The sequence below is a fragment of the Rhincodon typus genome, unplaced genomic scaffold (assembly GCF_021869965.1).
Source record: "Rhincodon typus isolate 14 unplaced genomic scaffold, sRhiTyp1.1 hic_rhity00001717, whole genome shotgun sequence".
Classification (NCBI taxonomy): Eukaryota; Metazoa; Chordata; class Chondrichthyes; order Orectolobiformes; family Rhincodontidae; genus Rhincodon; species Rhincodon typus.
In genome coordinates this window covers 1-17,462 of record NW_025967355.1, presented here as the reverse complement: position 1 = coordinate 17,462, position 17,462 = coordinate 1, and the positions used below count along the sequence as shown (strand labels likewise).

Here is a 17,462-nt window from a genome sequence, read left to right as displayed (position 1 = left end):
TTTGCTTCTAACCCTATCTGCCATCATTCAGTCTGTGAGCTGGACATCAAGCGAGGATGCTTACTGAAATTAGACATGTGCATTTTGTTGCAGGGTACGGGCACTAGTCACCGGGAAAACCGTGTGCCCAATGCTGACGTCCTGTTTACACAGAAGCAGGTAGAGGGACTGACTTGTTTGTTAATGTGCCTTCTGCTATTGCTTTCTTACTGTGCATTCAATTGACAAAGTGTTCTGTTTTTGGTTTCAGATCATGATCCAACAGTTTGTCATCCTGTGTCTGGTCACTGGCCTGGCTTCAGCTGTCTGTCCAGATGGGTCTACCTGCCCATATGGAACAACCTGTTGTAAGAAGCTGTATGGCGGATATACCTGTTGCCCTGTCTCAAAGGTAGGTTGTACCCATTTACACCTTACTGGGCAGTGATCCTTTATATTATTATTTTTTCTTTGAATTGGTCTAAAATGCTCATGTTGTGATTTCTTTCTTTGATTAGAACATTTTGTGTCAGTATGAGAATAAAGGAAACAACTTGGGCACATGCTGAGAATCAGTGTATGTTACCTTCAAAACCAACTCTGCCTTCTGCTTCGCAAACCATTAATTATTAATTCACATTGCAACTTGCCTGCAGTTCATTTTGTTTTTGTTTTTGCTAATTTTGTGTAGAATGTTTCACATACTATTTCAAAATGTAGACATCCATACACATTCTGCTTTCTACCAGGTCTTTAAGATGAACCTAATTCAGCTGGACAAGATCTACCCTTCACAAACCAATGTTCCAGTCAGCTTTTATTTGTCTAAGTGCTCAGCCATTTGCTCCTTTATAGGTTCCAGTGACTTACCACAGATGTTATTAAATTGGTGTGCCTGTAATTGCTTGGGTTCTGCAACTTAAAAATTATAGTGACAGTACAGTTTTCCAGTCCAAAGGGTAATTCCAGAATCTAGGAAGTTTTGGAACGTAACAAAGTATTTTTGAGAGAAAAAGATTGTTGTTCAGTGCAAGCAGAACAGTTGATTCATAAACATGAAGCACAGAAACACACCCTTCTGTCCAACTCGTCCATGCCGGCCGAGTTTCCTACACTAAACTAGTCCCTCTTGCCTGTGTTTGGCCCGTATCCCTCTAAACCTTTCCAATTTGTGTACCTATCCAACTGTATTTTAAATGTTACAACTGTACCTGCATCCACTACTTTCTTTGGCAGTTCATTCCACATACAAACCACCCTCTGTGTGAAAAAGTTGCTCCTCAGTTCCCTTTTAAGTCTTTCTCCTCTCGCCTTAAAAATATGCCCCTAGTTTTGAATTCCCTACGTTCGGGAAAAGACTTTTGCTATTCACTTTATCTATTCCTGTCATGATTTTATAAACCTATAAGGTCACTCACCCTCAACCTCCTATGCTCCAGTGGAAGAAGTCCCAGCCTATCCAGACTCTCCTTATAACTCAAACCCATCAGTTGTAGCAACATCCTGTTAAATCTTTTCTGAACCATCTCCAATTTAATAATATCCTTCTTATAGCAGGGTGACCAGAACTGTACACAGCACTCCAAAAGTAGCCTCACCAATGTCCTGTACAATCCCAAATTGATGTCCCAATTCCTATACTCAATGGCCAGCAATAAAGCCAAGCATGCTAAAAACCGTCTTAACCACTCTGTCTACCTGTGAAACAACTTAAAAGAACTATGTACCTGAACACCTAGGTCTGTCTGTTCAACAACACTACCCAGGGCCCTACCATTAACTGTATAAGTCCTGCCCTTGTTTGTTTTACCAAGATGCAATACCTTGCATTTAACCAAATTAATTGCCATCTGCCACTCCTCAGCCCATTGGCCTAATTGATCAAGATCCCTTTGTAATCTTAGATAACCTTCTTCACTGTCCACTATGCCACTCCTGTGAAGTAATGCTCATTTTTAACATTTAGTAACCACATGTCCTTCAATTGTTAGGAATTTGCCTCTTCCCTTACTCTTTAATCTCCCTGAAGGTGTTGGTACTTTTGAATCTTGTTTGTATTTTGCCATTTTTTTCTAATAAAATTTCTGCATTGGCTGCCTGTTGAGATTCCCTTATCTTGAATGATCTGATTCTCCCAGTTAATTTTTTTTGAGTTGATGCAGCTTCGTGTCTTCACATTCCACATTTCCTTTCTTCGGCCCCATTCAACTGACAAATGATCACTATCAAGAATAGATGAATAATCTATTAAGTCACTAAAGGGAATGGAGCAGTCAACTCCCATGTAAAATACGTTTTTCTAATCTTTATCTCCAGACCACTTTTTATTCGGTTATTAGTAACCGATGGCAAATCTCTGAGTTTAGGAAATTTGGCGGAAGTTGCTCTTCATCCTGCAAATTGAAGAAAGGCCTTTTCGTTTTTAAACCTATCATCCTGTAGATTTTGAGGAATAGTGAGGTTTGTCTTAAATGAAGCACCCCTGTTCTGCCAGAAGGATGGCATAAATAATTGGATAATTACTATATACTTGCTGGTTCCTAATAAAAGTGAGTGTCTTCTTTTCATTGAAACAGCTCAATTTGACTGTGAGGAGGATGACTTTTTGACAGCTTCTTTGAGTTCAGGAAAGGATAGACCCATGTGGGTTTAATATAATTTGCCTACCCTGCAGCTGATTTAGTGACAAACTTGTGTACCATAACAGATGGCAACTTTTATTGATCCAAGGAAACTTGGGTTTGATCATCAACTTTAAGAATCAAGAATGTTTTAACAACATACATAATAATACATAAAGTCTCTGCAGTCTCGAGAGGCACTGTTTCTGGAAACCCACCTCATACCCTTCCTCTACTAACTGAGTAGAATTTAATTTGTAAAGCTTTAGTAAGAATTGGGGAGGTGATAGCCTCATGATGTTATCGCTGAACTGTTAATCCAGAGACCCCTAAGATTCTGGGGACCTGGTTCAAATCCCCCCATTGACAGATGGTGGAATTTGAATTCAATAAAATCCTGGGAGTAAATGTCTAATGATGACCGTGTATCTACTGTTGATTGTCAGAAAAACCCATCTGGTTCATTAATGTCCTTTATGGAGAGAAACTGCCAACCTTCCTTGGTGTGGCCTACATGTGACTCCAGACATTCATCAATGTGTTTGACTCTTAAAGGCCCTCTGGGCAAATAGGGATCGGCAATAAAACAAAAATTGGTGAAACTTAAAATATACGTTTGGATCTGACTCTTGAAACAAAAATGTTGCCTTTGAATGAAGAACTTTTTGGGCAACGTTAACAACAAAAGAGGCTGCTACAGCTACCGATGCTTTCCTCCTGCTGTTAATGATTCACTGCTGAAGAAGGTACCAGTGAAATAATCATAACATAATTGGGCATTAAAAGGGAATGAACCTCAAAGTACCACCTAGCAATTACCTAGGCACTGCAAACAACAATTTCAAACACAGCCTTTTCGACCCTGCAAAGTCCCCTTACCAATATCTGACAACTAGTGCCAACATTGGGAGAGCTGTCTCGCAGAATGGTCAACCACAGCTTGATATAGTCATATACATGGAATCTCACCTTTCCGACAACATCCCAGAAATGACTTGTCCCCCTGGCAGAGTCATATTATTGACCCTCCCTTTCCCAATTTATTTTTAATCAACAGTGTAGTGATGGAAGGTGTCATTAAATAGCACTTGCTTGGCAATAATCTGTTCACCAATGCTCAGTTTGTATTCTGCCAGGACCACTCAGCACCTCACCTAATTACAACCTTGTTGTAGCTATTGACAAACAAGCTGAACTCCAGAGGTGAGGTAGGAGTGAATGCTCTTGACATCAAGGCCACATCTAACTGAGTTTGTATCAAGGGGTAAAGCTCTTCATTGGTTGGAGTCCTACTTAGTACAAAGGAGCAGCCAGGGATGGACAATAAATGCTGGCACAGCCAGTGATGCCCACGTCCCCTGAAAGAATGAAAAGGTCAATAGGGTGAAAAACTCCGTAGGCAACTCCCTTCACATGATGTTGTTTCAGGGTGGTCAGAGAGCTCATTTTGAGAAAATATGGTGTGTTTGTTCCACTTGTGCATGGGTGTGGATATAGTTGGGAAAGACAACATTTGTTGTCATGCTTAATTGCTCTTGAGAAAGGTGATGGTGAGGCCCTGCCTTAAAAAAACTGTGGTCCTTGTGGTGCAGGGAGACTCGGTATTATTAAGGAGAATATTCCAGATATTTAACCCTGTGTCAAACAACCGTAGTTTTCTCCAGCACTTTACCTGAGGGTTAGGAGTGTTCATGAATTTGACTCCAACTTGTGCTAAGAACAGTAACTTTCATCCTGAAAATGCTTGAAATGTTACCTTACGGTACAATAAAATGCCGAGCAGGTTGAGTGTGTTGAAAATCCATATTTTAGATAAGTATTTGAGAATGCTCGAGAAAATGGAAATTTAATGTACAACGAGCAAATAATTCTTCTAATGTTATCTGTTTGGCTTCATATTGGTATGTTGGCTGTGATTTGGGCAGTTCCTGAGATCCTGTAACTCATTCACAATAACAAGGGGCTATCCAGAAAAAAAGCCATAACTCTTCAGAGCTGGTGCTGTGATGAAAAGGTAGAGTGTTATTACATGTCAAACACGAGTGACTGTCTGTCTTGTCTGCTTAAAAAAGTCAGACAGCAAACCCAAGTTAAGACTGAAGGTCAAACTTATCCACCCTACATATGGGAGATAAATGGATGAAAGTTTTTATAAATAAGGAAAAAGAATTAATGAAGTATTAAGCTGAGTTATTCACTCTATGGGTATATGGACTGAACAAGATGGGTATTAAAAGTGAAAATCATGCTGTGAAATCTTTCTATGAAGTGATTTGTTTAAAGCGCTCCTTCTATCCAATAGATTTCACTCAACAATTCACTTTAATTACCTTCCTTTACACAATTATTTTAATTAATACTTTTGACATCACAAATATGGAACAAAAATACCTTAATTGACATAATAATTATACTCAACAATTATGACTGAATATTTTCTGATAATGAATTTGCTTACATTGGCTTTACTTGACCTCATTAGTTTAATTAAATTTGTAATTTTTACTACATGGATTTTGCTAACCTAAATCTTGAGTGTCACTCGAAATCGGGATCAAATCTACATTTCCATCTATTCACTCAAAGCTTGTTATTAGTCTGAAAATTTCATCACCAGTGACAGAGACATCACTCTTTACGTTTTCATTGTCACTGTCTGCATTTTGTGTTGAAGTTTATTGTTTCTTGAACAAAATAAAGAATTTACTGGCAATCCTACTTAATGACATTTTTTCATGTGTTTCAAGATGTTTTTCACTTTATACTGTTCGCTGATAACTACACAATGTTCTGCACCATTTTGTGACTGCTCAGATACTGAAGCAGTTTATGTTCAAATGCAACAAGATCTGGACAATATCTAGGCTTGGGCTGACAAGTAACAAGTCACATTTGCACCACACAAATGCCAGGCAATGACCATCTCCAGTAAGAGACAATCTAATTACTGCCACATGACATTTGGTGGTGTTACCATCACTCAATTTCCCACTATTAACATCCTGTGGGTTAGCATTGACCAGAACTCGCCTGGAGTAATCATATAATCAGAGTGACTACAACGGCAGGTTAGAGGCAAGGAATCCTTCAGCGACTAGCTCACCTCCTGTCTCCCCAAAGTGTGTCCACCATCTACAAGGCACTGGTCAGGAGTATGATGGAGTGCTCACCACTTGCTCGAATGGGTGCAGCTCCAACAGCAATCAAGAAGCTTGACAGCATCCAGGACAAAGCAGCCGCCTTAATTGGCACTGCATCCACTCTTCACCACCAACACTCAGTAGCAGCAATATGTAATACTTACAAGAAGCACTGCAGAACTTCACCAAGGATCCTTCCAAACCCACGGCCATATCCACCTAGATGGACAAGGGCAGCAGATGGAAGCCCCACTACATGCCAGTTCTGTTCCAAGCCATTCACCACCCTGACTTGGAAATATATCACAATTCCCTTCACTGGCTGGATCAAATCCTGGAATTTCCTCTGAAGTGCGTTGCAGGCAACCAACGGCATGTTGACTGCAGTGGTTCAAGAAGGCAGCTCATCATCACCTTTTCAAGCGCAGCTTAGGGTAGTCAATAAATGCTGGTTGGCTAGTGACGTACATGTCCCATAAGTTAATAAAAAGTTATGTTTTAGGCCTGACTCCATAATGATGATGTCTGTGAAAAGCTTTCTTAAAGTGTGTTAGTCTGTTATTTACAGAACTGGTTCTTGCATTCTGTCACTTTGTCATCCTCTTGTATTCTTGCTTTAATCACTTCAATTCTTTCTCTGATTTCCCCCATTTTGTCAGCTGTTTGCCTTTTTCCTCCAGACTCTTCACCTTCCTTGGTTCTGGATGCTGCCGGTCACTTCCTTACCAAATGATGATTCTTGATGTGTAACATAGTCATTGTCTTAGAGGACCTTAGGGCTGCTCTCTCGTTAGAGAGAGTAAGTCTGTTGATTGTAGTTTAACCTGAGGATTATCACATCTCAGGCGAGGGGAGAGGTTAGGAAAGGGAACCATTGTGATAACTTTAGTCGGTGTGGGAATTGAGCCCATGCTATTGGCATAACTCTGCATCCAAGCCAGCTATCTAGTCTCACAGAGCTGCAACACAAACTGTATGAAACAAATGAGATTTGGAGGACAAAAACAAATGAAATACGATAGAAAGTTGTGGATACAAGGACAAATCTTTTGCATTCTTTCTGGGAAATTTTGGTACAAGTTGGTTATAGCACATCTAAGTTACAGGATCAGTGGGAATGCTGGTTCCCTGCTGGGGAGGTTAGATATCGACTCCCTTTGACTTGCCCCTTTGCTTCAAGGTAAGATCCCACTGGGTTTGTTTGAAGTAAGCTAAGAGTTTGTCAGCAAACAAACAAGTCTTTTTAGAATCACAGAGTCATAGACCTATACGGCATAGAAACAGACCCTTCGGTCCAAATCATCCATGCCGACCAGATATCCTAAATTAATCTAATCCCATTTGCCAGCATTTGGCCCATATCCCTATAAACCCTTCCTAGTCATATACCCATACCGATGCCTTTTAAATGCTGTAATTGTACCAGCCTCCACCACTTCCTCTGGCAACTCATTCCATAAACGCACCACCCTTGCATGAAAAAGTTGCCCCGTAGGTGCCTTTTAAATCTTTCCCCTCTCACCTTAAACCTATGCTGTCTAGTTTTGGACTCTGCTGCGCTGGGGAAAAGACTGGCTATTTACCCTATCAATGCACTTCATGATTTTATGAACTTCAATAACGTCATCCCTCAGCCTCCAGTACTCCAGGGCAAATAGCCCCAGCCTATTCAGCCTCTCCCTACAGCTCAAACCCTTCAACCCTGGCAACATCCTTGTAAATGTTTGCTAAACCCTTTCAAGTTTAACAAAATCCTTGCTATAGCAGGGAGGCTAGAACTGAATGCAGTATTCCAAAAGTGGTCTAACCAATATCCTGTACAACTACAGCATGACCTCCCAAATCCTATTCTCGATGCACTGACCATAGAGGCAAGCAACCAAATGCCACCTTCACTATCCTGTCTACCTGCGACTCTACTTTTAAGGAGCTATGAACCTGCATTCCAAGGTCTCTTTGATCAGCAATACTCCCCAGGACCTTACCATTAAGTGTAGAAGTCCTGCCCTGATTTGCCTTTGCAAAATGCAGCACCTCACATTTATGTAAATTAAACTCCGTCTACTACTCCTCGGCCCATCGACCCATCTGATCAAAGTCCCATTGTACTGAGGTAACCTTCTTGGCTGTCCACTACACCACTAATTTTGGTGTCACCTGCAAATTTACTAACTATGCCTCCTATGTTAACATCCAAATCATTCGTATAAATGACAAAAAGCAGTGGATCCAGTACCGACCCTTGTGCCACACTGCTGGTCAGAGGCCTCCAGTCTAAAAAGCAGCCCTCCTCCACCACCCGCTGTCTTCTACCTTCAAGCCAGTTCTGTATCCAAATGGCTAGTTCTCCCTGTATTACATGTGACCTAACTTTGCTAACCAGTCTACCATGTGGAACCTTGTTGAATGCCTTACAAAAATCCAGATAGATCGCGTCTACCGCTCTGCCTTCATCAATCCTCTTCATTACTTCTTCAAAAAACTCAAGTTAGTGTGATACTATTTCCCACGCACAAAGCCATGTTGACTATCCTTAATCTGTCCCTGCCTTTCCAAATACATGTAAATCCTGTCCCCCAGCATCCCCTCCAACAACTTGCCCATCACTGATGTCAGGCTCACCAGTCTATAGTTCCCTGGCTTTTCCTTACCATTAAATAGTGGCACCACTTTAGCCAACCTCCAGTCTCCTTGCACTTGTGGTTATCGATGATGCAGATATCTCGGCAAGGGGCCCATAGCTTCCCACAAAGTTCTAGAATATACCTGATCAGAGATTTATCCACCTTTTATGCATTTTAAGACATCCAGCACCACCACCTCTGTAGTACGGACATTTTTCAAGATGTCACTATTTATTTCCCCAAGTTCTCTATCTTCCATATCCTTTTCCTCAGTAAGCATTGATAGAAAATACTCGTTTAGTATCTTCCCCCATCTCCTGCAGTTCCACACATAGGTGGCCTTGCGGATCTTTAAGAGGTTCTATTCTCTCCCTAGTTAGCCTTTTTTCCTTAATGTACTTGTAGAATCCTTTTGGATTCTTCTTAACCTATTTGCCAAAGGTCATATCCCCTTTTTGCCCTCCTGATTTTCCTCTTAAGTATATTTCTGCCTTTGTACACTTCTAGGGATTCACTCGATCCCTGCTGTCTATACCCGATGTATGCTTCATTCTTTTTCTTGACCAAAACCTCAATTTCTCTAGTCATCCAGCATTCCCTCACCTACCAGCCTTGCCCTTCATCCTAACAGGAACATACTGTCTCTGGACTCCTGTTATCTCATCTTTGAAGGCTTCCCACTTCCCACCCGTCCCTTTACTTGCGAATATCTGTTCCCAATCAACCTTGAAAAGTTCTTGCCTAATACTGTCAAAATTGGCCTTCCTCCAATTTAGAACTTTGACTTTTAGAATCGATCAATCCTTTTCCATCACTGTTTTGAAACTAATAGAATTATGATCACTGGCCCCAAAGTGCTCCCCCACTGCCACCTCAGTCATCTGCTCTGCTTTATTTCCTAAGAGTAGGTCAAGTTTTGCTCCTTCTCTAGTAGGTACATCAACATACTGAATCATTAAGCTGCCAGTCCTGTCCGTCCCTGAGCCACATTTCTGTAATCGCTATGCTATCCCAGTCCCATGCTCCCACCTATGCCCTGAGTTCATCTGCCTTACCTGTTAGATTAAATTGCGGTTATTTCAATGCAAAAAGCCTATCAGTCCTACCTCGTTTCCTGCTTTCTTCCTGCCTGCCTTGAATGTTCGACATGCTTCTTTTCCCAACTGCACCAGTCTCAGACTGGTCTCTTTTCTCGCTATCTCCTTTTGTATGAGTATTTAGTATTGATAGATGTAAATATCATGAAACTAGCTGCATAGTCCTTAACTAACTGTATTTTATTTAAAATACAATGTTGAGTATTTAAAATCTCATTCCAAAAGCTCCTGAAGCTTAACCTCTGATACCACTGTGCTTGATCTCTCTCAGTTGCTTCCACATTTAAAATAGGAAGTAAAATTCTCTGAAAGAAAACCCCTACATTTGAAAATTCCCAAAAACAGGTTTCGACACGCAGTCGAAATGAAATATTGGCAGATGTGTTGTTTATAAAGCTGTCTTGCATAGCCTGAGCCTTAAGTCTGCAAGATCTGATAAACCTGAAACAATGGCTGCCTGAGACAAGCCTGATATCTCAAATATTAAAAGTAATGGTTCAAATTTTTCTTGGCAAAGGTAATGGCGAGGCTAACTTGTTTTGTGTGCAATTCATTTAATCTGCAATCCTTTAGCCTCTGGAACAGACCTTAGCCACACCAGAAGATTTTTCTGGGCCATGGGAGTTTGTGTGTAAGTCAGCACTGGAGTTTTGAAACCATTTCTTTCCTAATTCCTGTCCTTGCTCTACTATTCTGAAGATGCCAACTTGCAGGATCCATCTCCGACTGTGAGCCTGTAATGGTGGCCATCATTGGACTATTCAGCTGCAGTGTTAGCGCACTTGTAGAGGACTGGTGACCACTTTCCCTCATTTTGATTGACTTGCAGTTGGTTTGTCCAATGTATTTTGATCTGTTTTTGAGTTTTTCATGTCGTGAAAACTGGATGTGTTGCAATTGCTAGACCAGAGCACAGGATTAAGGAGGTACAACCTGTTTATTGAATACCATGGCTGCCCTCTATCCATGATGCTATCTGCTTCATGGATGCTCTGCGTTGTCCACAGTCACCGTTCTGGCCTCTTCCAGGAGCTGCAGCTGGAGACACTTCCTGCACGCACCCTGCCCCGGGCGCTGACAATGTTCCCAGCTTCTCTCGTAGAGCAGGAAGAGCTCTCCTGTTATGATGTACCACTTTAAATTTTTTGGAAAATGCTTAATATCAAATGGTATGAATTGCACTGGGGCCTTTATTCCCTGATCCTTGTTACTAAAAAATATAGTCATAGTGTCATACAGCACGGAAACAGACCCTTCGGTCCAACTAGCCCATGTTGAGCATAATCCCAAACTAAACTAATCCCAAGTGCCTGCTGCTGGCCCATATCCCTCCAAACCTTCCCTATTCGTCTACTTATCCAAATGGCTTTTAAATGTTGTAATTGTACCACAACCACGACTTCCTGAGGAAGTTCATTCCCCATGCAAGCCACCTGTGTGTGTAAAGAAAAATTGCATTGCACATTCTCTTCCTGTCTGTGTAGGTTTCCTCCCACAGTCCAAAGCTTTGCGGGTTAGGTGGATTGGCCATGCTAAATTGCCTGTATGTGGGGGTGTGTAGGTTAGGTAGATTAAGCTTGGGAACTGCAGGGTTATAGTGAAAAGGTGGGCGGTTGGTCTGGGTGAGATGCTCTTCAGAGGGGCGGTGTGGACTTGTTGGACCTATTGGCCTGTTTCCACACTGTAGGGATTCTGTAATTCTATGATTTTTTTTTAAATATCTCTCCTCTCTCGTCAAAAATAAGTCTTTACAAGTTATACACCACAGGGGGACAAAAAGAGCTGAAAGAACCTGTTCCTGTCTGTAAATTGTGACTGCTCCAAATTTCTAGAAATATACACTTACTCTGGCTATTTCTCATTCAGGATGTGTTCTCTCCCAACTGCTTGTGTGAACCTTACATTCGAAATATAAATGCCAACTGTTCTCTGGCACTGAAAATTAACAAGTTTGAAACCACGTTCCTTCATCACTTCACAGCTGAAGTGAACAGCATTTTATTGTTAAATCTGATTAAGGAATTAAGTTTGCTTGTTCTGAATGCTTAGGTCTCAGATGTTCTGTAGAGCACCCTGCCTTTTTTCCTAAATCATTTCCGTGGACATGAAACAGGCGAAGGGTATTCTAAAAAATGGTGGCTGCCATTCATTGAGAGATGCAGGAATTTTTCGGCTACCGGTTTTGTTCCTTCTTCCGTGTGCCAACTTACTTCCATCAGCATTCAACAAGTGGTAATTTCTGATGCAGTTAATTTTTAAATAGAGATAATATTATCGTAGGTGAATTAGCTAGGTATGGGCATTGGAGTAGGCCACGCAACCCCCTTAACCTGTTCCAGTAATTAATTAGATTAGAGCTGATCTGTGTCATAACTAAACTTAACTGAATCCTGTTGCACGTTTGTTGTTATGTTGATGAAGCTAATCTATTAATCTAATTTTAGAAATGCTCCAATTAAACTAATCTCAGCAGCATTTATATTCCCAGTACCCTTACTGACTTCAAAAAGCTTTCAGTAATTTTCTAGCTCTGATTGGTAAGCCTGGTACAAAATTTCCAAGTTTGTTGATGAAAAGAAACTTTGAAACATTGTAAACTGTGAGGATTGACAGTAGTATTTCACTGCATTGACTTTCATCTGGAGAAGAAAGTGCTGAATAGGTTTACTAGAACGCTTACTGGGATGCGAGAGTTCAGTTAAGAAGACGTGTCTCAAGAAGTTAAAGCTCTAACCACACAATACTCTTACTTCCTCATACAGACAATCAAAAATAACATTGGTTTTTTGGGTGGAAGAAAAAAACTGGGAACCTCAGGCCATAAGTACCAGGCCAAAAGGAGATGATTCTTTTGGTTTGCTAAAGCTCTCTGTTCTTCAGTCTCTTTTCTTTGGATTCCTTCATCACATTGCAGGAGGCACAGGATGATTGGTACATCAACTGCGAAGTCTTTTAGTTACCGGTTAAAGGCAACAGCTCACAGTAACTGTTGGGGAAAATATCTAGCTTGCAGAAAGGGAGGGATATAGTCTGCCTTTCCAGAGATCTAGAGGCTTTTTGCTGTACCTTTCGAACCCACAAGGTGTTTTGCTCCCCAGAGAACCATTTAGAATCATCATTAAGCTGATGACCTTTGGCATCCATGACTTGTCACAATATCACAAACTAACCAGCTATGTGATGCTTGCCAAATCTCACTCTCCATACCCCTGGTAACGTGAAATCCACAATTTCCCTACTGCTTGAATAAAGTAGCAGTGTAAATGTCCCACAGTTTCCACAACATATTTTTAAAAGTGCAGCAATTCCTTCCACAATCCTCTGTTTTTAAACAGTCTTTCTCCTACTTCAGTCCACAATCAATAATAAATGATAAGATCTTTATATACCTCCATCTTTAAAAGATGAAAAGCTATTTTGTATGTGATTAAAAATAATGACAGAATGCAACTCTTGCATCTGTTCATCAATTGTTGGCTCTACTGGAAGTTAGTGTTTAGCTTTTAGTCTATGTCCTTTGGGCATTTATTTTTGGCGTTATATTGGTGTGTGCCACTCTGAATAAGATCCTGAAAACAGTTGCAATATTGTAATTTTGTATGGCTCGAGTGTGGTTTAAATCTTTTTAAATACAAACCATAGCTCATTAGTACAGTGCCCAAGAGTAAGGAGAATCATTCTGTTTCACGTGTTTATCTGATTCTAGTGGAAAGAAGCAAAAGCCACCCTGCTTGTTCAGGCAGGAACACCAAATGCATTGACTGAAAATATCTGTCTGGATAACACTGAATGTCCGCCTGAATACACTTGTATGCCCACATCAAAAGGCTTTTATGGTTGCTGCCCATTCACTGAGGTAACATAGCATAGTTAATTTTTAGCAGTTGCTTTCTCATGATCTTTAATTGTATGTTTGTATTTAATAATCAAACTTTTAAACGGTTTATGCCATGTAACTTAAAGATGAATTAACTTTGTGTGAACAGAAATTTAATTAAAATGTTAAAACCTAATAAACCTGTTCACATTGATAGTGACTTCTTTATCCGAGGTCTATGGAATTCCGATTTTTCATTAATTTAGTATAAATTATGCATTTTCTCTGTTCATTTCTTTTTATTGTCTGAACATTATGAAAATGTATCTTTGTTTTTTTTCTCTGGTCACAGGCAAATATTTGCAAGGATTGGGAGCATTGTTGCCCAAAGGGATATGAATGTGACCTGATTGAAGCCAAATGCAAAAGAACAGGAGCAACGGAAGACAAGTTGCCACTGGTTTCTGCAGTAGACAACTTGCGTACTGCCAATAGTGAGCTTTGTGGGAATATGACCTGTTCTGGGGGATACACCTGTTGCAAGTCAAAGAATCTTGGCTGGGGTTGCTGTCCTATGAAAGATGTAAGCCCTGAGTCCCCTTATCACTTTATGCACTGTCTTTGTAAACTAGTTAAGTGTTGATGAAACCAATTAGTACTGCCAAATGGATGGAACTATATATTGATGCAGAATAATGAATTAGATCTGTGTTGTCATCTTATTTTCTTGAGTTGAAAATTGTTCTCTTTTGGGAACTTCTTATGTAATAGCTCCAGTGGATGATCTTAGCATTTTAATTTTATGGCTGTTGAATCTTTTCCTTATATCTAAATGTGCAGTAGTGCAAACCAGAAGTGTATCAAAACAGGATAGTACTTCTGTGACTTCAGATTGTATTTGAGCCTTTCACAAGTGTACTTATTCTCTAAGGTTGACTAAACAAATGCTGCTATAGGCTTAGAATTTAATTCAATCAAACCAGCTTATCTGTGATGGGGCAGAATAAAGTACAATCATATTTTTTCCCAAAATTGGATGATCTGTTTGACCTGAAGTGTCCTTTAACTGTTTAATTAAAACATTTATTGCTCCTTTAGCCTTTCTAGAGTTTCATCTCTATTTTTAAAAACTGCTGAGATGTGGCTCTCTTTTCTGTCCACAGAATAATTTGAAGCTTGTCTTCTGAACCTTTTGTTTCCTCCGTTACCCCTTCCTGGGGTTGGTGAGAAGTGCTGTTGCTCAAACATGCCTCACTCCCTCTCTCTGAGAATAGGTTAATACAAAGTTCCATTGAATTAGACATTCCACCCCTGTATGTTAGTGATATTTGTGAGGAGCTGTTGGAGTGATAAATGATTCTTCTAATCGCTGTTGACCTGTATAACTGCATCAGTAACTGTTTGGAATAAACTTGCTCCAGATGGATGCAGTCTGAGCAAATGCTTTTCATTTTTTTTAAAATTGGCACTCAAAAGTCAATCTTTTTAGCCCACTCTCCCAAAACATTTTCTGTCGAAAAATATACTCTAGGGTGCAAATTCTGTTTAGCTATATGAAACATAACACACTTGAATATTATTGGCAGGTTATGTGCTCCTGTGTGTTATGGCACTCTGACCTCCCTCCAACTGAAAATAGAAATATGGTGGCATTCCTGAAATTCAGAGGAAACTCCAGTGTAGTTTGTGACCTCTGTCTAAATGAAGGTGCTTGCAAGTGAGAGCATGGTAGACCAAGAAGGATCTTTGCTTGCCCATTTTATACATGCGTTGTGATAATCTATTGGCTCCAAGATAGCCTCCAACCATAACCACGCCTCATCTCTGTTGCGTTAAAAGAGCAGCAGGAAACCCAGCTAGCTATGTAACAATTCTTTACTGATATTACAGCTAGTTCCATTTCAAGGACAAGATTTAAATGCTCACAGAAGGATTTACTTAATGATCACCTGTGTAAAACAGCAGAAATGAACCAACCACCCCCCAAGCCTGGAGAACTGGACTGGGTTCATTTAATGTTTCACATCACAACGAATCATTGATTACCAATTTTAAACATACTGCTACCGAATGTATGGCTCATGTCCAGAAATAATAGTTGTACAATTTTTATTCAGATTGATGCGACTGTGGGTTCAGGCAAAGTTCAGGATCATCTTAAAGAGTCAACACTTAAATTTTAGTGAATTAAAGCAAAAGTATAAACCAAAATGTTTAAAATAATGTCAACTTTAAGGGCAAATCAGGAATGATCAAATTGAAAGCTTTTTTAAATTCATTCATTTGTTGCCTATCTCTAATTGACCTTTGAACTGCCTGCCATGCCATTCAGAAGGCAATTAAGAGTCCACCACATTGCAGTGGATCTGGAGTCATATACAGACCAAGTAAGGATGGATGATTTACTTTGGCTAATTTTTTTGTTTTAGTGACCTTTACTCCATTAGATTAGCTCCTTTCTAATTTCAGACTTGTATTGAATTCATTTTTCACCGTTTCCCATGGTGGAACTCGGATGCATGTTTCTAGCACGTTAGTCTGGTACTCTGAATTACTAGTCCAGTTGCATAGCAGCTACACGGCCACCTCTCCACGACTTGCAAGTCGTGCAGTTGTTTACTTTCTGAATGATGGAATACTGACTGAATGGAGTTCTACAGAATTGATAGTCCAGTCATCACAAGTTGGGGACCACATACGTGAAAGTTTATAGAAGCTGTTGGAATAGCCCAAAATAATACTTGCTTCATGCCCATAACAGGATGTGCCATCATGGATTTCTGGTATCTTCTTTTCATGTTAACTTTTGGTTTGATAGTTTTGGGACAACTTAAGCAAATTTATTTCAGATAATCAAGTCTTTCTGAAACATGGCATGCCTACTGAAAATGTTATCATCGAGTATCGTTCTGTTTACAGGCAGTATGCTGTGATGACCACTACTGCTGTCCAAAAGATTTCAAATGTGATAAAGCACAAAAAACCTGCATCAAACCTGTTGGTAAGCAGAATGCACATTTTATGGAAATATTAATTTTTGTAGTTCCTTAACTAACTTTAAATTTATTGGTGAATATTGCATTATAAATCTGGTTTGTTGGCATACTTCCCTCTGTGTGAGATGATAGGAATGCAGCCTCAGATCTTTCTTGAAGTTGAATGAGATAGTCTGCACTTTTCAAGACTGGTCAAACTAATTTTGGAACAACCTATTCTACTACAAGTGCCACACGTGAAATTGGCCTTTATCAATGTTGTAGGATGATCTTTGCCGCCTCCTTATTTGTAGGGCTGGCATCTGTTTTGATGTTCCTGGAGCCACTCATTGTCTGGTAGTGAACTCCAGGCTACCGTTGTATTTCTCACTTATGTTTGATGTGAAGGCATTCATGTCAGTTTTATCAGACTTTTGGGCACTCTACTGGTTTCTTGCAATGGGCTACCTTAGCGTGGAGATGCAGCCATTTTCCAATCTATGCACATGTCCTAGCTAATGAAGCCTCATTTGCTTGATTAGCACAAGTAAACGTGACATGTTGGACCTGTTAAAGACTGTTTTGTTGGTGAATTTGACTTTTTTTTTAAATAGCAAAGTTGTGACGTAAACGCCAGAAATCAAAATTCTTAAACTTTTAATCTTGTTAGGTGTGAGTTACTCAGGCTTCTGTGCCATTCAGCAAGTTTTTGAGGACCCAAGCCTTGTATATCAGCATCTTGGTCCAGCTGGGGAATAGTTCTTTATCTCTTGTATTTGGAGGAGATGATCTGAGCTTCTTGAGTGCATGTTAGTGCAAATATAACTCACAAATTGTGAACTCATTCTTGCTGAGGGAGAGAGATGTGTCCAGGTGTTAAAAATACTAATTTAAAAATTAAAAGTAACTCAAAAGAAAAAGAAGCAACAAGGAGACAGTGAAATGAGCAAAGAAATCTGCAGTTGGCATGCTAATAATAAATGAGGTGATCCCTTCTTCTTTCAGGAAAGCAGTAATTATACTTGGACAGATTAAAAGTTGTATAATACAGAGGAGTTGATGAAATTCTGCTTTTAATGTTATTTAAAAAAAGTAAAATCAAGAATAATGCTGGGTTTTATTGCAAGCTATAACATTTTAAATTGAGACATGATCGATCTTAAAAAAAGAAAAAAAAGCCTTTGCAGTACCACAATTGAAGAACTTTGT

At 39.9% G+C, this 17,462-nt stretch overlaps 1 protein-coding gene across 1 annotated transcript; it reads left to right on the top strand.

Moving 5' to 3' along the window:
* Positions 1-249: 249 nt before the first annotated feature.
* On the top strand, positions 250-16,329 carry LOC125481325 (progranulin-like). Its single transcript, XM_048592730.1, has 4 exons — positions 250-391; positions 13,168-13,317; positions 13,631-13,861; positions 16,198-16,329. Exons 1-4 carry the CDS (start codon positions 254-256, stop codon positions 16,327-16,329), a joined length of 651 nt encoding a protein of 216 aa, XP_048448687.1. The 5' UTR covers positions 250-253.
* The last annotated feature ends 1,133 nt before the right edge of the window (positions 16,330-17,462 follow it).

Coding starts and splice junctions, on each gene's coding strand:
- LOC125481325 (XM_048592730.1), top strand. CDS start 254: ATGATCCAACAGTTTGTCATCCTGTGTCTGGTCACTGGCCTGGCTTCA. Junction 13,318..13,630: donor GTTGCTGCCCATTCACTGAG/GTAACATAGCAT, acceptor CTCTGGTCACAG/GCAAATATTTGCAAGGATTG. Junction 13,862..16,197: donor GTTGCTGTCCTATGAAAGAT/GTAAGCCCTGAG, acceptor TTCTGTTTACAG/GCAGTATGCTGTGATGACCA.